A 22,629-nucleotide genomic window follows, 5' to 3' on the forward strand; every position below is an offset into this window, starting at 1 on the left:
TCCCCCTGCTGTCTGTGCATGAACAAGGCAACAGAGGTACAGTGCCCCTTTAACACCCCTTAACACTGGTCAGACCACTTAGACATAGCACACCCTTCACCGTCACTTAACCAGATACCTTTAACCTTCAGTTAATTTAGGTTAATGGTTTGGTGTTTAAACACACACCAAACCCTAACCCTAACATACCTTCCCTTACTTTACCTTTAGGTAAGGTGTATGGATAAGTGAAGGTAAGTAAAATAACAAACCCTACTGTAACATAATTTGATTTTAGGTATATGTTTGAGTGATGGTTAAGTTAGGATAGGGCTTTTGCCTTAAAACCCTAGGGTTAGGGTTAAACCCTAACCCTAAAATAAGCTTTAATTTAGGTGATGGGATTGATGGTCACTTACCTGTACACCTAAACTTAAGCTAAACTAACCCTAACCACATCTAATACCTCAGGTTAATACCTACATTTCTAGAATTGATAATGGATCATGAGACATAACCTCCAGATGGTTTTAACCAATTGTTACATATTCATACATAATATTTCATCACCTTGTTGAATGTAGCATCAAATTTTGAGTATAAATTAGTGCTGTTGGGATTAATGGATCTAATAAAAAAGAAATTGGCAACATAAATGTATTTTCTTGACCAATTTTTATTTTCCAATTAATTTATATTTTTTATTTCTAAAATTGTTAAAGGGATGATGTTATGCCACCAGATGTGGGTGTGATTAGCCAATCTGTATTTTCCTGTGTTTTATCAATCACACATCTAGGAGGACACTCACACTTGTGGCGTCACTAAAACAAAGGAAAAGGCCCATTTTTACAGCCTGTAATGGCTAATCACACTAACGTATGGTGGCATAATAACACCCCTTAAAACTGCTTTGAAAGTATGGGAGTATTTCGAATGATGGCTAATTACAAAATGTGGTTTGTACAAACTGTTGATGAAATTGCGCAGCAGTACTAACGGCAACAAAACACTGGCTCCATAATAGTTGGTTAACTACCAGCAAAAGAAAAAACACAGTAACAGTAGTTTTGTCATGTTTATTTGATGACCAACCTGTTATTATTAGTTCGTATAGGTTTTTGATATATTTTGCCCTCATTTAGGTAACCCTATTTCGCTACCTTAACTTTGCTTTGGTTCGATGGTTGATTAATCGTTAATTGTTCACTGTTCATTTGTTAATTGGTTATGCTGAACAGTGAATGTAACAATTAGTCAATTGGTTAATTGGTTTGTTGATTAATATCTTTGTGAATGTGTTAATTGTAATGTTAATTATGTTGTTAATGATTCATGTTATTTTTTATTAATTGACTAGCTGTCCCTCTTCCTGCACAGGGTGTCTGCCTGCGGGGCTGAAGGCCTGGGTGTCAGAGGGCAAAGAGGGGGCAGGACGTATCCTCCTGAACTCGCCCGTGAGGCCGCGACCCAAGCCCCGACGGGACCACACCTCCACCGCCTCTCGGGCCCTCCAGACCTGGAAGCTGTACCTTCTGCGCAACTGGAAGGTTCACAAATGAAACCCAGAGAGGGAGAAAAGATCATTAAAGTGATAATGGAAGGCGTCCTCAACGCAGTGTAGTAAGGACTCATTGCCCTGGTTCAGCGCAAAGGAAAGGTTTATCCCACAATCAGCGAGTTTGTACGTGCGTTTGGGAGTTCTTGGAAACTGCTCCTCTTGCGCAAAGGACTGCATTTGGCAGTTGATTTGAGGGCACTTAGAGGATTCGGCCTGTCCCAGAGGCTGGCTTAGTTGCTGTACAGGGTCCTGCCCAAACCCTATTGGTCGGTTGAATGGGATTTGGCTCACTCCGGGGGGTGTCCGTTGATTGGTTGGTTCGCTGGTTGACGGACAGTTGCTCCAGCCACTCGGAAAGCCTTTCTCCACGGAGCCCCTAGACACGGTAAAGGTGCCATTGGGCTACCCCCAGGTTTGACTTGACGCGGTCACCCGCAGCTGTTTTATTTATTTATTGTTTCATCATCAGGGATGGGATTTAGAATAATCTAAAATGCTGTTTCTTATTAATGAAGGGGAAGTTATATGTCGGACCCATCAACATTTAGTCACAATGAAATGATTAATGGGTTTGTGACCTTTCAATCTCCAAATTAATTTGACGAACCCTGACTACATGTCAAGTTTGCTGGGTATGAACAGAGATTTGTCATGATTTAGGCTACTAGTAAGGTTCACTAACGGCATATACTAACTATGAATGAGGCTTCTAGTAAGGTTCAGTAAATATATAGTTACTATGAATAAGGCTTCTTGTAAGGTTCAGTAAAGTTATGTTTAGTAACATTGCCCATTTCCTTGCTGTTAAAAAACGCACATAGGATAGCAAAAGGACTCAAAGCATTAGTGATGGAATGTGTATGAATTAGGTATTTTGAAAAGGCTTCAGTTTGAGGGAAATGGTTGATCATGTTTTACTGTAAGATTAAAACAGATACTGTGAGATTATATTCGGCAGCTTTTGGTCCAGGTAGACGGGCTTTTAAGTTGTTTCTTTACTTTATATCGTTGACATGATCTCTAAAAAGTAATATATAATTTAAATAATCTAAGAAAAAGTAAGTCATCGCAGAGCTGATCAATGATCGGTGATGTTACTTATTTTCGCCCAGCTAGCGGGAAAAGGCCTGATGACATCACTGATAGGGGTGTGGCCAACAGTTCCAACTGTTATTCCAGTTGAATAAAATGGTTGTAAACTATACAGCAGGCTTATAACAATGTCGTCCCAAAAATATTTGATCAAAGAATTCAAATTTGGAAGAAACTTCTGTGTGTGCCGTTAAATGTTCCCCATTAAAACAAAAAAACACAAAGTATTTTCTAATAAGATGTCTCTGGGACAGACATGTTTTTTTTTTCAAGAAATAACTTAAGTTGTTGAATTATGCCTTGAATTGTTTTTCCTATTTCTTTACATAATGAAGAATGAAAGACTTGTATGGGTATTTTCTCATGTTTTTATTAATTTACATTAATGAGCGGCATCGCACATTTTATTTTTGTTGTTTACGCCCATCTTAAATTTGACAATTAAGAAGGCTTCCCAAAATCTTCAAATGTTGAGAATGATTAAAGGTCATGTCAACATCAGTTAAGTTAAGTTAAATTTTTTGTTTCCATCTCCCAGTCTAAATCTGTTGTCTGTCATAGGCTGAGTTGTAGCATTAGCATGACAGCTATGTGAAGCTAACATAGCATAACTAAAGTTATGATAGTTTATGTTGGCAGAATTTTTTTTTAACCTGAAATAAAGCTGATATCCAATAATAAGTTAAAGCTTAGCATATTATTGTATATGGAAAGCGGTTTAACTTTTAAACCTATTTCCTTCCCTATACTATGTAGGCTTGTGCTTAGTTGAGTGTGAATCGATTGTAATGTCATATAAAGGTACTTTTAAATACATTTAATAATTATATTGTTTCCATTTTATAGTGGCTTAACAATTTGATTTATTTTTGAGTCCAGTTTAGTCTGTTGTAAATGTATATATTTTTATCCAGGGTCACTGATAGACAGACAGGAAATCATCCCTGAGCCTAACATATAGATGGAGCTCAGACTCAATGTGGCTGTAGAGTTGTATATACACATAAGGTGTTTAGTTTATCTTTTAAAGAGTTTTCTTTAAAATGCTCAATGTTTTATGTTTTTCGTAGACAATCCTCGGGTAGTCTGATACTTTTAAACAAGACGTCTGGATGTAGAGCTTAGCTATTCAAGACCATTTTTTGCATGCATTCTTTTCTTTAAATGGAGGTATTCAGATGATGAATTATTTCAACGCCAAGTATAGTTTTCAGCCTTTATCTCTAACTTGTGAATGATACCCTTCTTAAGTGTGTTGAAACTTTGTTAAAACTGAGAAACATGTGTGTAGGATTATTTATCGAATGACACGCCCTGGTTGGCTGTTGTGTGTGTGTGTATGTGTGTGTGTTTTTTGGGCGTGTCTGAAGTCTCAAAGTGTTTTAAACTGTTTTCTTAATTTATTTGCGTAGATGTGAGGGAAATCCCTCCTCCATACACTAAAATGTAATATTTGTTCAGTGGTGTATATAATAATTTTTACTTAAGTGTTGGCTGTAGTGGTTACATTTCTGGTGTTATATTCTTCAGGAAAATGTCCTGCAGTTGTCTACCTGTGTCTTTGTAAATGTAGGAAGATTAGGGCGACACATTTGGATGGAAGTGTATAAGTCTTTGTGTTGTCGTGTATATTTTTTTAAAAGTGTATTTGGTCGTTGTGTTGTCCAACGTGCTTCATATTGTGACCTGCAGGCTGTACGTCTTCACGTTTCTATTTACTTGAATTATTTAAATGATTGTAGTCAGCCAATGTTGTCATACCTGTAAAGAGAGAGTTCACATTAAATACAACTATTGTCGTAGTCATTATTGTTTCGTTGCTGAATGCAGACTTAATTTGTTTTCATAAATGTCGGATCACTCTGCAGGTTTTAAAACTGATTTCCAATGAGCACTTTCGGATTGCATTAACAGATAGTTTCAAAAAATACATTTGATCATATTTATTTTAACTATCACTTAACTCTCATCACAATTATAGTAGAGTACTACTGCAATTGAAGTCTGCAACATAGACTCGGTTTCTGCAAAAATACACAGAAAGTTTGTCGTTGAAGTCATTGGTGCAGGATTTGCATTCACCATTGGTCTGATTCTGAAGGAAATTCAACTTTTGGGGGAAACAGGGTTGACAATGTAGACCAAATTTTTTATGTTTCTTCTATTTGAAAGTATAAATCTATTAATCAATCAATGTTTAAAGGTAAAATGATCTAAGATGGATGAAATATTAGTTTGGATCCAACTCATACAGAATAAACTAATTTAGAATCATATGTTAAATTTTAATCTTGAATCTAAATCTTATATCTAAATCTTATTTCTAAATGTAAATCCTGAATGTAAATGCTTTATCTGAGCTAAATCGTGTATATAAATCTTTATATATAAATATAAATCTAGATCCTAAATTGGAATCCATATTTTCAATCAAATTCTTCCATCTAAATCCTAAATCCATACCGATATGCTAATTCTCAAAGATATCCACCTTATTCCGCCACGCCCCTTTTTACATGTGTTTGTCTTCCGCTTTGTGTTGAAACCTCCGGTCGGCTAGTTACAGCTAGATAGCTACATTGAAATACCCGGTGAATTAAAGGTTGGGTAAGGGATTTGGGAAACGCCAGCAGATTTTGAAAATACACAACTCAAATGGTCCTTCCCCCCCTCTCCTTCAACGCTGACTCTGACTCCACCCATTCCAAGTCATGGACGCGCAATCATGCACGAACGAACACCGATGCGCGAGAGAGAGCCATTAGCTAGTTAGCTAGCTCCAGTAGCTACCGCAGGATAACAACAAACAGAAGCTTGCTCTGGGTCACAAGCTTTGAGTATGTGCACAAAGGGGTCACGCGCTTGGAGCGGGGGAGGGGGAGGGGGAGTGCAGTACGACCGTTTGATTGACGTACTTACTGTCCAATGCCACTCGGTGGGTCTGGAAATCATTGGCTGGATTTTTTCGAGCCCTGCCCGTTCCACAGATGATTGATTTGTTTAATTTTCATGTCAGTACTTCTAACTCAGTGGCTGTAAAGGTGCGGCCACACCAGACGCGTATCTCGCGTAATTTTTACGCGAGATACGCGCGTAAAATGTTGCTTGACCATTTTGTGTCAAAAATGGTTTACGCGCCTACGTCACTCGCCTAGATGAGTCCATGTCCATGCAAGTGAACGGAGCCTTCCCTCTTCGTCATAACTATCAAACCAAACATCCTTCACATTCACCGAGCGAACATTACGAAAGTAAAATGCACATTTCTCGCTAGAAATGTTTCCATAAAAGCATTTAATGGCGTGACTATGTTACTATTTCCACACAGAATAAAGAAAGATGTCGGCCGTATGCTTCTGTCCAAGCTCACTACTCTCTGCCAGTGACGTCGGGTCAAGCTCAACGCTGATTGGGCAACACGGCTAATCGTCATGCGTATGAGCGTAAAAAGTTCAATTTTTTGAACTCTTGAAATGTACGCGATATACGCGCTTTACGCGCGTATATCGCGTAAATATACGCGCCTCATACGCGCGATACGCGCGTAAAATGTTGCTTTTACGCGTGACACGCGTGTACGCGTCTCATACGAGCGTAAACCAATGGTTCCCTATGGAAAAAATGGCAATTTTATACGCGAGGTACGCGAGATACGCGTCTGGTGTGGCCGCACCTTAAGTGGGTTATGATAAGGATTTCAAGTAATTTTGCAAAAATGGCCAAAAAAGAGAATTCCATACCCAACTTTTAAGATGGAGAGGCTTACGTGGGTAGAGACAAAAAAAATGTCAAAAGTTTGGATGGAGGGATTGTACTTCGTCACCCGAGGTTAATGAACTCCACCGAGTGGGTGGATGACATGTGGTGGTGGCCTCAGGTGTCATATGGGGATCTTTTTTATTATTTAGTGTTAGCTGTCGATGGGTCGGCCATGAAAAATGTCGAGAGCACCCAGGCGTATCAATATTTACATAGTGGAAAGGTCGGTCGTGTTTTGCATTCCAAGAACGAGAAGGAGGAATATCTCTTTTTGAAAGCCGCAGTCAAACCCAGTCAGTCCAGCACACCAAGACAAGAGCATTCTGCTGTCCACATCCGCTCACTAGTACACACACAGGGACGCAAGATCACAAGTGACTTCCTTTTCACCAACTTGACATCAAACAGTAGTAACGCACACGCACGCACGCACACGCGCGCGCGCACACACACACACACACACACACACACACAGTAAGGTGAATTGAATGAATACTTTTTTCGTTTTGAAGTATGAATCTAAATCAGTCAAATCAGACTCATCCCTTTAATTAAAATGAGGGAGGTCATTTAAGATCAAACACAGAGCTGAAATAGCCTCTCACTGTTCCCAAGGCCACCAGAGGGCGCCGAACCTGCGTTGAGTTTTACCAAGCTCCCCTGCCGCAGCTCGCCTGCCAAGTGGGTTTCTCAATGAGTTAATTGGTTGCATCTGGTGCGTTTCACTTAAAAGGGAACCGGACAGTACGTTGGTCTCCTCCACTGCTGGCAGTGTAGCGTCTCCCAAACGCGGTATGTTGTGTTCCCAGAAAACGTGTGTGGTTAAAGACTTTTTGAAGTAAAGAAGAGCATCTCATCTGAACCTGATGTGAGTAGAATTGTGTGAAGTACAAACAAGTACATGACTTGTATGTTGAATATAAATCACTGATAATGTGTGAAGGAAATCGGGGAATGTGGTGCTTTAACTCATTTCAAATTTAAATAATGATTCTACCTGAAAGTAACATTTTAGAGACTATACTTTCAAACTTGTCAAAGTAAAAGGTAAATCACTCTTGACAAATGACAGTCAAATTATTAGCCTAGTATAATTTATATTAAAAAGCTGTATTAGTTAATTATCTTAATCATTATTTAAAAGTTGAATGATCCCAAAAGCCCTGAATTTGTATTGTCATTCATTTATCTGATTTAATGGAGACGGTTGATGTTGAACTGTGGGACAGTGCCCGAGTTTGGGGACCAAACTGTTCCTTCCTTCAAAGGTCTATCATGGATATTTAACTGCAGTTCTGTGAGTATCCAAACTTAACCATGAAGATGAACTGCAAACTGTAAGTCATTAATTTCTCATTACTCTTGGGCACATTGATGTATTTTGGCTTCCTGGTGAGTTAACCCGTTACCTGAAGGTTTATCTGAAAGGATGTTTTATTGGTTCATGGGTTACTTGGGTGTTTGGTTTGTTGGTTTTAATGATTTGTTAAAATGGTTACAGGCTCTTAAGTTATTGTTGTAAGCTGGAGTAATGGGTTGGGTTCTGATATCTTCAGTCTTCTTTCCAGCTACTCTCCTGAGCTCTGCATCTTCATCACATGAGTCTTGCTTTACTGAAGAGAGTGTGGTCTGAGTGAGCAGAGGTGCATACTGGGATACAGAGCTGTCTCAAGTCTACAGGTCTGTAGACACGCCCCCTCAGGGGAAACCGAGTGTTTGAGAAACTGTCGTGACGTCAGTTACATGGACTGGAATGTTCTTAAAGATGGAGACAGGGATTCAGAAGGAGAAACACCAGGGGGAGATGAGGGGGCTCCTCATCTCAACGACTAAAACACAACTTCAGTCTGACACAGAGATCCATGGAACACATTCAACAGTCCCCTCCAGGCATCGTGACTCCCCAGGAACAGTTTCATTTCCAAGAAGGTCTTATTTGGGGCCATCCCCAGATAGTTCCTGCTCCTCAAGAGCCACCCCCCTCCACTGGGTGGTCTTCTGAACAGATGACCTCCTACTTGTCCTCAGGCTGACTAAAGCTGGACCATTTGCATCTGTGAAGGCCCCTCATTCAGGAAACCACTGGACTACAAAGACATGACTTCAGAGACGTTGAATAAACCTGGGATTTGCCAAGCATAATCCATCACCAATGTGGGACGCCACTGAAGAATGTTGTACATAATTTAAGTCTCTGGAGACATTGGTTGTTCTGTTCTTGGTGCCCTGGCAGGAGAGCTGGGGGTGGATGATGGAACGTTATTTGGCATGAGGTTTTTACCCTGCATGATTGTTTGGCCTTTTATGGCTCAGAGGTGTGTGTGTGTGTGTGTGTGTGTGTGTGATTTTTGAGCATAGCTAGGGTTCTACTGTGTCTCCCACACACCTGGCATTGGGTTCTACGTGTGTTTGGTTCCACCTGGCATGGAGTTCTATGTGCGTGTCCTTGGATCTATGTGTGTGTGTGTCCGGCTTGCTTCGACAGTGATACTGTTCATACGAGGGTCTGTGTGATTGACTTGGGATATTGGCATGGTCAAATAAATCACACCTGATGGACGGCCACACGTTTACTTAAGGGCCACCAGTAGACATGAAGAGCCCTGAGCGACGCTCCAGAGCGATATCCAACAGGAAGGAAGGAAGGAAGGAAGGAGAGTATCCAAATCAAGTGTAAAAGGATGCAAGCGGCGTGTTCAGATCAGTGTCTTCAAACTAGGACTACACCAATCAGGATCAATGGAGGATGGACACCTAAAGGCATTCCCCAAGGAGAGTCTGAAGTTGGAAAGGGACCTACATGGGTATTCAAGATGACCTTCAGACCTGTAATGAGACGTCTCTTCCTACCTGGCTGGATTGATGGAGAGCCCTGTGGATCTTGTTCTCAGTTGCATGTCTTCTCAGGCTGTACTGTATTTGTTTCGGACAGGACTAGCTGAACGATTGGTTCCCTTAAATCAGAACCAATCCGGGAACTCCAACTGGGGCGGCCTTCCAGCTGAAGTTGTGCTCTTCAGCTGAGGAGGTAATGAAACCTTCACTGGGGCTTCAAGGTGTACAGAGTAGACTGTTTCAAAGTGTTCCATGGTACTCTGACGAAGACCGTTGTTGTGTTCCAATGGCTGAGAGGAAGAACCCTCACATCTTCCTCTTGGCCTTTCTCCTCTGAGAATCCTGGCACCATCTAGAAGGATATTCCAGCTCATGTAACTGATGTCACAACAGATTCTCAAACACTTGGTTTCTCCTGAGGGGTGTGTCTATAGAACTGAAGACTTCAGACAGCACTGTATCCCAGCATGCATCTCTGCTCACTCAGACCACACCCCCATGAGTAGAATGCAACACTCTAGTGATGGAGATGTAGAGTTTTATAAGTAACGAGGGAGCAGACAAAGGTGATGAACACAATGGCATGTTAAGTGTGTAAATCTTTAAACCATGAAGATGGTTGGATAGTTCAGGAATTGGGCTTCTTTTTATTATGGGCAGTCCTTTCACTCAGATGCCCACATCTCACTGGATCTGTACATGTGTTGGCTGGCATGATTTGCTGTTGGTGATGAGGCGGTCAGGGTGACGTTGCAGGGCTATGGTCGGCTCTCTGTGAGCTCAATGTTTAGATTTGCTCTGCATGGTTTGTACCCTGAATAATCTAGATAATTGTAAAATGTAGACAGGGTTTTGTATTGAATGATTTTAAGTTTAAAGTTGTTGTGGGACGTACATGGTAGTTTGGTTCTTCGTACGGTTTTGAGTGATATAACTACACACTGGGTGCATAATAATGTAAAGGTACACTGATAGTAATGACCAACAGCAACAAACAGATCACATCAAGGTAAGTCTGTTGGCTGTGTTTTGATGAAGACCATCGCTGGACTTCAGGATCTTCCTCCGTTCAGCTCAAGGTGAGGCGCTGGTTCTGTTTTTTCTTTGGTTGGTTCCGGCCGGAATGTTCGGATTCCAGTCGGACGGTTTGTACTTCCCGCCGTGGAAGGTTCTGAGTGCGGTCACTTGATTTAGTCCCAATGGTTAGCATAGAACGTTGTAGTCTTGACAACCATAAGAAACCACCTGACAGTTAGTTGGACGGGAGTCCCCTGAGGGAATCTGGCGGAACGTTCTGGATTGTATTTGCGTAACCTCGAGCCGTTGCCAACGGAAACTATTTTTCAGTCGGTTTCCATAGGGAATTGTTGCCCCTATCTTAAACAACTTTAAGTTTGGTATTAAATACATACTGACACGTACGTCGTACAATATGTTGATCATTTCCGATGGTTGCGCCGTACTTTTAACCACGTTGACGTGACTGGACTTTCGCTGCGTACAAAACGGCGTTCTACTTGCGGCCCCATTTTTGACATCAGTGAAGGCTGAAAATCATTTCAAGGTGGAAGACATTTTGACATTTCTTCAACGGAACCCAGCACCTGAATATGGGTAAATTAGATTTAATATCGATACTGCTTAGTGTTCTTTGTTACTTCAGCTTTTGTACGTTCTAAATATCTGCGGTCATTAATTGCCACAGAAGTTAAACCCTACCCAATGGAATGACGTTAAACAACGACTCTGGTGCAGAGTTGGCAACTGGATAATATCAAAGCTAAAATAATGGCCGTCCTTCCCACATGTTACAGTAGAAGATACTCTAGAACTGTACAAGGTTAAGAAGGTAACATGTAGTTTGTCCCAAGGTGTCTGCCTCCTCACCAAGAGCAAGACCTCCACCTCCTCACCCAGAGCCAGACCGCCACCTCCTGTCAGAAGTCTTCTCAGGTCAGTTTCAATGCATGGCCTGAACCACTTCTATAAACTTGTGGACTGCTCTGTCTTCATTCCCATAAACGGGATGCTCATGTCTGGTCTCAAGTCTTTTCTAGCCTTGAGTTATAAAATAATAGTTTAATTGTGTAACTCGGTTTCGGATGAGTAAATTAAGTTTGTTGTTGGGCAAATGCTGATATAAACCTGCTGCTGTAGCTGAAAGGTGAGGCTGAGAGTCAGGGGACCGGAGGCTTGTGGTGCCAGGATGGACCGGAGACTGAGGCTGGAGACCAGGGGCCTGCAGCACCGGACCAGAGGGTAACCATCACCAAGCTCATCTGAAACACTAAAATCCACGGTAGTTTAGGTCTGGTTTTGATCATCTTATGACTTTAAATCTGTGCCAAGCTGTGATTTGAGTTAATTCATACGGGGGTTATGTAAGACTCATATGAGCCATTATTGTTACTAGTGCTGCTACGACTGTAGTGGATGAATTGCTGAACGCGACAATCTGCAGACGTTGTCTAATTAAGTGTTTCAAATATGTTTAAATTTGTCTTCCATTTTACAAGTAAACCTCAGATGCAGGAGGTGGGGTGTGTTGCGTCCCCTGGTGATTTACTGCTGAGACCAACTGTGTTTGTAACCAGACCAGGAATCCATGGTTGAAGGAGCTGATGGAGGAGCCGTGCTGAAGGCCCTGGCTGGTGGAGGAGCTGGTGGAGGCCCTGCCTGGTGAAGGACGTCTGTCGTGCGGTAGATGGAGCTTGACTCTGAAGTGATCATCACACTCACTGCCACTTCTCGTAGAATACTGCTACCACACACTACCGGCGTTTGTACCATCTATACCAGACGACTACATCTGTTTTACCACATGTTGAAGCAAGACTTCCGCTGTTTGTTCCAGACCAGGACTCTGTCTGAGAAGAGCTGCTGGAGGTGCAGAGACGCTGGAGGACGACTAGGAATCGACCAACAAGGTTTCCTCTTAAGTTTGTATTTACTTACATGGTTGACTTAAAGGGCAAAAAACAGCTGTTACTTTGACATGCGTTAACCAACTACCGCTGTGTTTTCTTACTAGAACGTGTTTCTGGAGCGGAGGCGAGCTGGTAGGGGAGCCGTGAATCTGGAGGATGACCATCACTCTACCAACAAGGATTGTAAGTTGGTATTAACCTAACAACAAAGTGGAAATAAAGGGCTTACAAATAAGACAAACACATGTTTGTTACCAGACGTCAGGGCCAGACTCGCACTGTTTGTTCCAGACCAGGACGGCTGAGGAGTGCTGATGGAGGAGCCAAGACTCTGGAGGACGACAACACTCTACCAACCAGGATCCTCGTAAGTTTGCATAAAATAAACAGAGTGGACTTGTTGTAACGCAGGGTTAGTTTGTCCAGTAAAAGTTACGGCATACTACTGTGGTTGGTTACCAGACGAACTATAGCTGCTACTTTGTTACGCGCCATAAGAGCCCAACTACTCCTGTGTTTGTGACCTTACATTAGAGCCCAACTACTACTGTGTTTGTTACCTGATATTAAAGACAAACTACTACTGTGTTTGTTACCTTCCATTAGAGACAAATTACGTTTGTAACCAGACCAGGAATCTGGAGGACTGATGGAGAAGCCGTACATCTGGAAGGCAAATCCTGAGGACAACCAGGACTCTACCATCAAGGATTCCTCGTAAGTTAGCATTATCTGGACATAGTGGACCAGGTAGGGGGCTGGGGGTTCAACTCTCAAACCAATGGTGCCGTGTTCAAGTCCTCAGAATACAGTGATGCGTCCTTGAGCAAGGCGCCCTAAAGCCTGCCTTGTCCTTAATGACGTCTCTTTGGTTCAGATAATGTTGCATTTTTTTTAATATTGAACCTAATCATGTCCTTGTTTGGTCCGGGCAGACACACTTGAGCTGAACCTCACCTGATCCTGTTTGGTCGGGGGTAGACACACCTGAGCTGAACCCGCCCTGATCCTGCTGGTCCCGTCTCCTCAGTTCATCTGAGCCTCGTCCTCCAGAAGACCTGCTGAGCTCAGCCGTCTGAGGCTGATGGATCAATGACCTCCAGTGGGAGTGATCTTCTTGACCCCACATGTAACAGTGTGCTTCCACACGCCTTTCCCCTCACACCTGTCACTAACCTCAATACGTCACTACTTCACTACTGCTTCCTCTTCTCCTTCCTTTTCTGTGGTTTGAACCTTTACACGGAAGGCGCGTCTTCCTGCCCTCAGAGGGTTGAGAGTCAGGGTTTAGAGTCAGGGACAGAGCTGGTCAGGGAGGACTGCTTTTACACAATGCAGATGCAGGAGGTGGGGTGTGTTGCGACCCCAGGTGATTTACTGCTGAGACCAACTGTGTTTGTAACCAGACCAGGAATCCATGGCTGAAGGAGCTGATGGAGGAGTCGTGCTGAAGGCCCTGCCTGGTGGGGGAGCTGGTGGAGTCCCTGCCTGGTGAAGGACGTCTGTCGTGGGGTAGATGTTGCTTGACTCTGAAGTGATCATCACACTCACTGCCACTTCTCGTAGAATACTGCTACACACTACCGGTTTTTGTACCATATATACCAGACGACTACATCTGTTTTACCACATGTTGAAGCAAGACTTCCGCTGTTTGTTCCAGACCAGGACGGCTGAGGAGAGCTGATGGAGGAGCCAAGACTCTGGAGGACGACAACACTCTACTAACCAGGATCCTCGTAAGTTTGCATAAAATAAACAGAGTGGACTTGTTGCAATGTAGGATTAGTTTGTCCAGTACAAGTTCCGGCATACTACTGTGGTTGGTTACCAGACAAACTACAGCTGCTACTTTATTACGCGCCATAAGAGCCCAACTACTCCTGCGTTTGACCTTACATTAGAGCCCAACTACTACTGTGTTTGTTACCTGATATTAGAGCCCAACTACTACTGTGTTTGTTACCTGATATGTGAGACGAATTACGTTTCTAACCAGACCAGGAATCTGGAGGACTGATGGAGAAGTCGTACATCTGGAAGGAAAATCCTGAGGACAACCAGGACTCCACCATCAAGGATTCCTCGTAAGTTTGCATTATCTGGACATAGTGGACTAGGTAGGGGGCTGGGGGTTCAACTCTCAAACCAATGGTGCCGGGTTCAAGTCCTCAGAATACAGTGATGCGTCCTTGAGCAAGGCGCCCTAAAGCCTTCCTGGTCCTTAATGATGTTTCTTTGGTTCAGATAATGTTGGATCTTTTGAATATTGAACCTAATCATGTCCTTGTTTGGTCAGGGGCAGACAAACCTGAGCTGAACCCGCCCTGATCCTGACATCCTGCTGGTCCCGTCTCCTCAGTTCATCTGAGCCTCGTCCTCCAGAAAACCTGCTGAGCTCAGCAGTCTGAGGCTGATAGATCAATGACCTCCAGTGGGAGTCTTCTTCTTGACCCCACATGTTAACCGTGTGCTTCCCCACGCCTTTCCCTCACATCTGTCACTAACCTCACTACTTCACTACTGCTTCTTCTTCTTCCTTCTCTGTGGTTCGAACCTTTACACTGAAGGCGCGTCTTCCTGCCCTCAGAGGGTTCAGCGTTAGGGTTGAGAGTCAGGGTTTAGAGTCAGGGACAGAGCTGGTCAGGGAGGACTGCTTTTACACAAACCTCTTCACTTGCTTTCGGAATGTTGGTGACATTTGGAAAATCTCATTTTCCTTTGCTTTCCTTTACAAAATTGTATTAAACTTCTGTCAAGTGTTTTTGTTAATATATTAAAATCCCACATTGGCTTCTACATGTTTGGTACGGTTCATTTAATTGTCCTTTAACTTGGTTAATGTCAAGCTAAACTCATGCAATACATTTAATATACATGATTGTTATTCAGCATTGCTCACATAATCCATTTTGTAAAAATATGAAACCTCCATATATTACTACTAAATTCAAGCATTCAAGTATTTAACAATGTACATACTGTCCCGCAGGCCATTCTCTGCTACTACAACACGTTCAATCCACCAACCCGTCTGGCCGTCTCACATCAATGTACTATAGCTACGTTGGTTCAAACGGAAAATGTAGTTTGGTGTGAGACTGTTGTCCAGCAGAGAGAGCTCGCTGTCATACACCTTAATTATACAGGAATGTCTGTGTATTTACATTTTTAAATGTTCATGTACTGGTCTAGGTTGTCTGCAAATAAATCTGCCTCCAGCAACAGGATTGGTCGAAACATATGAAGTGAAAGAAATAAATGCCCAGTTCACCAGATCTGAGGTCAGCTGCGGTCAGATTTTGATGAATGTATTGAGTGTAAAATTATATTCTAAATATTAACCACCTGGAACTTGGTTTCCTGGAGCTCGGAGGACGGCAGGACGCGTGTTTACCTGGTCGATTAGGCCCTGAACGCAGACCCTGAACCCAGACATCCTAATCACAGACCATGTGTTTAATTAGCCCCGAATATAATTTTTGGGTTAATCTTCACATCACTCTGGTGAAATGTCGATTTGGCTGTAATATACGACGTGCGGTCGCAGTTTCAGCTGGGGTAACTTTTTCAAGCTGAAAACAGTTGAGAAAATGACAAGAAAATTGCAGTGCATTTTGGAGGGGTGGTTATTTGCTAAATCTGGAAAAAAAATCGACCTAATTCTGGAACAAGTGAAGCAGTTCTTTGAGCAGCAAATGATTACAAACGGCCCATACAGCAGCGTCCCATGCCCGCGCATGAGCTGCTGAACTCGGGAGAGCAGACCTCTGAAGACGAGGCTGTGTTCCCTCTCGGCACATCCTCCAGTCCACTCCAGACATCGGCAGTGCAAACCAATCAAGTATGATGGTATATGAATTTAGACCTGATCTTATTTGCAGTAGGTGTGTGGCTGTAGTTTCATTATTTTACCACTAGGTGTCATCGTTGTATCGTAAAACTTGTATGTGGTATCTTAGCATCATTATCTAAACTTTGTTTAGATAATGATACCATCATGATAATGATACCATCATGATAATGGTTTCTTTGTAACAATACTAGTATTGTTTTAAAAAAATACAATGTTTCATAGAAACTAACTGAACAAGTTCATGCATCAACTTTAAAAACGTAACCTTAGAAGAAGAAAGAAATTATGGGGGGAAACGTCCTTTTTATAATAGTATTGTATTAGTATTGTATTAGCATTTTCGCTTATGCTGTGGTACTTTTATTGTTATTAGCTCTAGTGTTGTTCAAATTCTGTTGTCAATAACAACGCAGTGCGCCATTGTGTTTCTCAGTTTGTACACAGAACCTTCTGTTTGTGGGTGACTTACACAAGTGTGTTTGTGAACAGATGAGTGGTAATGTGGGATTAATTCAGGTGGGTATGTGAATGGATGTGTGTTGGTTTGTGCATGTGTTTAGAAATGGTGGGGGGGGGGGGTTGAGAGAGAGAGAGAGGGGGAGGGAGAGAGAGGGGGAGAGAACGAGAGAGAGAGAGAGAGAGAGAGAGGGAGAGAGAGAGAGAGTTTACTTAAGGGTTAATGAATAAGTGATTGGGGCCCCAGGGGTTGTGGAGAAAAGTTCTGTGGAAACAATCTTCTTTCCCAGAAGGAGGGGGAGTGGAGGAGTCTGAGGTGTACACCACACACACACACACACACACACACACACACACACACACACACACACACAAAATGAACCATTTCAGAAAGAGTAGGAGAAAGAGGAGGTGTGTGTGTGCCTGCAGCTGTAGCCCATGAGTGCTAGTAAACTAACTAGCACGTACTTGACAAGAAGAGAGAGAGAGAGAGAGAGAGAGAGAGAGAGAGAGACACACGCATTTAACTAAAGAGCGAGAACCAGCTGTCAGGAGAGAGAGAGGGGGTAGAGAGACAGAGCGAGAGAGAGAGAGAGAGGAGGAGGGGTCGAGAGACATGGAGAGAGAGCTATAGAAAGAGAGAGAGTGGACTGGATGGGCCGTCCCTCTGTACGTGGGAGGAGGCAGACTGAGGGATTGAGAGAGAGACTCACCGAGTGAGTGTGTGTGTGTGTGTGTGTGTGTGTGTGTGTGTGCATGAGGCAGGGAGCAGGAGAGAGAGAGAGAGAGAGAGCGCCAGAGAGGGAGAGAGGGCGAGCGAGTACGTGAAGGAACGGGAGCAGTTGGGGTCTTGGTGGAGGCTTGTCTTCAAGGTCCATGCAGTGAGTGAAGAAGAACCAGAGGAGTTCCACGGCTGGTTCTGACCACAAGAAACCAACTCACAGAAACCAGAAGAGAGCCAACAAACCCCTCCTCCCCTTGAACCCGTCTCCCCCCCCCCCCCCCCCCCCCCCACACACCCTCCACCCCCTCACACCTCTACCCCCCAAAGCCTTGAGGAGCTGAGGAGCAACAGGGAAACTTAGGGGCCCACAACCAGAGCCATGGAGCAGAGCCGGAACCTTGCCCAGCTGGTGGCCCTCCTGCTGGGTCTCCTGGGGTGCCTGGGTGCCCTGGCCCGGGACTCTGAGTTCCAGCACCACCGCTACGAGGACATGGTCCGTGCCATGTTCGCCGTGCAGAACGAGTGTCCCTACGTCACCAGGATCTACAGCATCGGCCGCAGCGTGGAGGGACGCCACCTGTACGTGCTGGAGTTCAGCGACAACCCCGGCATCCACGAAGCACGTGAGTCGGGTTCCCTTCGCCCGCCTGTTCTCGTTTTGTGTTTTTTTTGTCCTCGCACACGCGGGTGAATATCAGATCAGCTTACTGACGGTTTGGCAGCGAACTGACCGTGTGTCCAGTTAATGAATTGACGTGTACAACTGCACTCGACCCACACCACCAGACTCACTCCAGTTGCGTTTTATTTCAGTAAATTGTATGTTGCTCTTTGCATGGTTTGATTCTTTTTTTTGTCGTTTGTGTGTGTCTTTAGATGGTTTTCTTTCATGGCTTTTGATAGACAATGAAGACATCTGTGTGAGTCACTCCAAACTGATTGTAAAACACAGTGAACTGACTTTCTTGCCCGGAACTGGACAACACAACACCAAACCAAACATCTAAGGGGGCATCACCCAACTGTAGAATTGGACACTTGCTGTCTCTTGCTTACCAACTTCATTTGACAGCCAACCGCCAACCACGGGTATGGCACACTGGCCCGATGGGGTGTTTGTCGGGGTTCTTCTGGGCTGGGGAAGCACCTTAACGTCTAACACAGGACAGTTACAGGGGGTACTATAGTGGTTAGCGTGTGAGTCCCAGCCCAGAGGTTCGGGTTTTGATCCAGAATGTGTGCAGCCTACCGGTAGGTATCCTAGGGTACGATGACCTAACCCATCCATGCTCCCTATTGACACATCTTGTAAAAGTACAACTAGATAACTAAATGGTAAACACTAAGCTCAGAATAGAACACCAAGCTCGTCTCAGGAAATGTTTACTTTGTTGGTTGATCTGAGATACCAAACATGTGTGTGTATTCAAGGAAAGGAATCTCTTTTTAAGGCTTTTTAGGCTTTTAATCCAAAGTATCTACGGCAAACAGGTCAACAGCTCTCAGGCATGTCTGTGTTTATGTGTGTTTGTCAAGCTGTACTTTATTAATCCCAGAAGGGAAATTTGTTTGCATCGTCCCCTTTTCTGGCGGGAGAACCAGAGGTAAATCAAGGACTCAAACATAGTCCTGTTGGCGGTCGGTATGCATGTTCTGCGTGCCAGGCTGAACTGAACTGTGGGGGGCCTGTGGATTACTACTGCAGATGAGGGAGAGAATGTGAGGTTTTCCTTCTGCGGGTCATATTTCTGGATCGTATGTTGCCATGTGGTTCCTAGTTCTTCTGAAGAACAAATTATTATATAGCTCCCTTGGATGGGTTCTCTCTCTCTCTCTCTCTCTCTCTCTCTCTCTCTCTCTCTCTCTCTCTCTCTCTCTCTCTCTCTCTCTCTCTCTCTGTTTTTCTCTCTCTCCTCTTTCTCTCTCCCTCTCCATCACTGGGGGGGTGACAATTTGTCAGGAAAGCGTTCAAGATGTCTCGCTGGGATGGGTTTTGAAGATTGTCCTCAAACAATGGGAGCACAGACAAAAGATTGAGTGTGTGTGGGACATCTGCGGTTGATTTCCAATGTTTTTGTTGCCTCATTGATGTGGATGGAAACATGGTGTGTGTGTGTGTGTGTGTGTTTGCATGTGGGGGTCTATTGAGACAACATGGCAGATCGTTACGACGAATAGAGAAAACAAAACCAGAACAACACTGGCGGATCTTGGTCTCTCAATGTTTGGTTTTTTTAAATTGTTGTCTCTAAATCCGTTCTCCTGGACCGTCAACACACAATTGGAACCAACACTCTGCCTTGGAAGCCTCGGCCATGGAACATACCGGAGACGTCAGCGATGTCGGCGCCTCTCCATGAACCGTGGTCACCCTAGCTAGCCCCAACACAAGCCTGCAGCATATTGAGGTGGACAACACGGCAGCCTGCGGCTAGCGCCAAGCTAACCACCTGGCTCACATGCCTTCAAGCCGCCCCCGTTTGGCCGCTGACCTATCCTACGCTCTGACGCTACACGTCATTCCCTCTCTTCCTCGAGCCAGTCTCCTGTCCCCGTCCCGTTCCCGAAGGCATGACAAACTTCTACTCAAAAGCAGAAAGACTTGAGGCGATGACACGCAGCAGAGGAGCACAGGTCGGAATCAGACCCGCGCACCTCATACGAGGTTAGCACGTTAGTAGGAAGAGCCATAAAGCCAGCCCTCCCTCTCTTTTCCCCCCCGCAATGAGATCATCCTGCTCATGAACGCACAAGATAATCGACAACACAACACAACCTGAACCAGAGGAGAGCCATGACTTCAGCGGAGATGTACTTTCTCCCCCCTGAGTTGCTCTGTTCCTCCCTGCTGGAGCCGTCGCTGCCTATCTCTGGCGAGCCGCCGCGCGGACTCACTGGACGCTTCCGGCGCCAGAATAGAAGGATGTGAGGGTGTTTCCCGGCAACAACAGGAAGTGTGTTGTTAGCGGCTATAGGAGCGGGAGCTGGGAAGAATTGGGTCTAGGGGTTGGTCAGGGCCGTGCACGCTGTTCACACACACACACACGCACGCACGCACGCACACGCACACATGCATTCACAGGCACGCACACACGCACGCAAGCACATACACACACCCCACAAGTGCATGCAGTGCTGAGCTAGGCGTTGTGTTTCCTGGACCTGGGTTGGGGGTTAGGGTTAGGGGGTTAGGGGGGTAGGTGGGGGTCAGTAGGTCAGACTGGAGGATGGATTAGTTAAGGGGGGAGGAGGAACCCTATTTGCAGAGAACTCTCATTGTGTTTTGAATGCCGTTTGTTACGTCAGTCGTCATGAATGACATCAGACACACACACACTCAGACAGACACAAACACACAGACAAACACACACACGCACACATGCACACACCCCTTGCGTGCATGCATGTCCATTTCTGCAAAAACAAACAAGCACGCACGACTACCTCGACACAGACGTGCAAAGACACACACACACGGACACACACACACACAACCACACACATACAGTATCGATCTACAATCAAGGTGAAATTTATCTGTTTTCTTAAATTAAAGGAAAGAATTATATTGTTCTATTTTGTATGACATCTGATAACAAACGATAGAAAGTACAAATTCCATCCGTAACAAAGGACGGGCTGCAGAGGGCCCACATTCAGAGAGCTGGACCCCCCCCCCCCCCCAACCCTTCAATCCTAGAGTAGAGGAGGTGGAGAACCACTTTAAACCTCCACTAGGATGTTTTAGCTGGACAAGACGGCCCCGGCTTCCGGCTTCCAATTGTGCTTCAGTGCTGTTTAATTAACCTCCCTCCCCCCCCCCACCATCACCATCCACTCCCCTGCCCATCAGCCCCCCTCCCCCCCAGGGTCCGAGTGGGCACTGAACAGCCGTATGCATATAGAGAGTGGGGGGAGGGGGGCTGTTTGGATAGGTGGCTGTCTCAGCAGAGCGTGATTACCATATCCAAATAATCCAGGGCAGATCCAAATCACATTCCCATAGTCCCTCCACCTCCCCCTCCTCCCCCTCCACCTCCTCCTCCTCCTCCTTCCCCTCCTCCTCCTCCTCCTCCTCCTCCTCCTCCTCCTCCTCCTCCTCCTCCTCACCCCCCTCCTCCTCCTCCTCCTCCTCACCCCCCTCCTCCTCCTCCTCCTCCTCCCCACTGCGTCAGTGCGCTGGTTTGCTCTGGGGTTTCAGACCTGCCAATCAGAGACTCTCACAACAATGCTGAACTCCGGAAACCCAGAGGGATGTCTTGTGAAACGCACACAAGACCCAGAATGAAACACCGCACGTACAGCAATAGACATGTGAGGACATAAACCGGGAGCCAGTGAGTGACGTGTGGCCCCTAAAGGACATTGATCTGAATGGATCGGAATTCAGAGTGAATCCCTTTGGAGAGAAGCTTCTACAATAATTAACATTGACTCATTTCTTTAAGCAGATGCTTTTATCCAGGTTGATTTACAAGTTAATCTAAGCATACAATGTTAATCCAGCGTTGCTCTAAAACAAGTTAGAATGCAGAGTAGCCATATTGCTTGGAAGGGAATTTTATTTGTTACCTTAAAAGACAGGGTAGAAAGGTTTTGTGCACAGGAAAGTTTAAATTCTGTTTTGAAGTGAGCATGTCCTTTTTGAAATGCTCAGTGCTGAACCGTTACATTGTCTAATTTAAGTGTGTGCAAAGTACGATGCTTAAATTACAGAGTTTTATACCCTGGAACAAATTGCTGGCAAAATCCTCAGGCAGGCTTCAGAGACTGATAATTACAGGACAGAAGCCACGTCTAGAACACACACTACAACACATAACTAGAACACATAAAGACAACACTATACAGGATTGGACTCATAAATACAGCTCTGTACACAGAACTTCTTCACACACAACTACAACACTAAACAGGACTAGAAAACATAAATACAACACTAAACTGGACTAGAAAACATAAATGCAACACAATGCAAGACACAAACACATAATTACAACACTATACAGGACTAGATCACATAAATACCACACAGGACGAGCACACATAAATACAACACTATTAAGCACTAGAAGACATAAATACAACACTTTTAAGGACTAGAATACATAAATACAACACTATTAAGGACTAGAAGACATAAATACAACACACAGGACAATAATACAACAGGACTGAAAAAGAAGAACAGGAACACATTCAAGTCATTCTAAATGCATTTATGCAGACAAAGACAAATGCAAATGTATGTTAATGTTTGTATTGTATAACTTATGTATATGTATGCATGCATTAACATGTCCCTGAGTGTGTGTTTTGTGTGTGTGTGTGTGTGTGTGTTTCTATGTGTGTGTGTGTGTGTGTGTGTGTGTGTCTATGTGCATCAGTGTGAATCTTTGTCTGTGTATCTGTGTGTGTGAGTGCGTGTCCATACATGACC

At 44.2% G+C, this 22,629-nt stretch overlaps 2 protein-coding genes and 1 long non-coding RNA gene across 6 annotated transcripts in view; all 3 read left to right on the forward strand.

Moving 5' to 3' along the window:
* The window catches only part of plce1 (phospholipase C, epsilon 1), a 63,659-nt gene extending 59,221 nt beyond the window's left edge, over positions 1-4,438 (forward strand). The window contains exon 44 of the mRNA XM_060037278.1: positions 1,360-4,438. Within this exon, the coding sequence (XP_059893261.1) occupies positions 1,360-1,541 (182 nt within the window). The 3' untranslated portion in view covers positions 1,542-4,438. The remainder of the gene's footprint in view (positions 1-1,359) is intronic.
* Positions 4,439-11,327: 6,889 nt separating this feature from the next.
* On the forward strand, positions 11,328-14,856 carry LOC132446431 (uncharacterized). 3 transcript variants are annotated; one of them, XR_009522841.1, is made up of 10 exons: positions 11,328-11,485; positions 11,821-11,926; positions 12,081-12,336; positions 12,412-12,520; positions 12,760-12,903; positions 13,089-13,282; positions 13,560-13,665; positions 13,817-13,892; positions 14,153-14,240; positions 14,453-14,856. It is a non-coding gene; the product is annotated as an uncharacterized LOC132446431 (long non-coding RNA). The 3 variants fall into 3 exon arrangements; XR_009522840.1 differs by having other exon boundaries at positions 11,329-11,485; positions 12,760-12,870; positions 13,560-13,687; XR_009522839.1 differs by having other exon boundaries at positions 11,333-11,485; positions 12,760-12,870.
* Positions 14,857-16,911: 2,055 nt separating this feature from the next.
* cpn1 (carboxypeptidase N, polypeptide 1) overlaps positions 16,912-22,629 on the forward strand; it is an 18,610-nt gene continuing 12,892 nt past the window's right edge. The window contains exon 1 of one of the 2 annotated variants that reach the window (XM_060036071.1): positions 16,912-17,812. In XM_060036071.1, the coding sequence (XP_059892054.1) occupies positions 17,569-17,812 (244 nt within the window). In that variant the 5' untranslated portion in view covers positions 16,912-17,568. The remainder of the gene's footprint in view (positions 17,813-22,629) is intronic. The other variant, XM_060036072.1, reaches the window with a different exon arrangement.

Source organism: Gadus macrocephalus, chromosome 18 (assembly GCF_031168955.1).
Source record: "Gadus macrocephalus chromosome 18, ASM3116895v1".
NCBI classification, from domain to species: domain Eukaryota; kingdom Metazoa; phylum Chordata; class Actinopteri; order Gadiformes; family Gadidae; genus Gadus; species Gadus macrocephalus.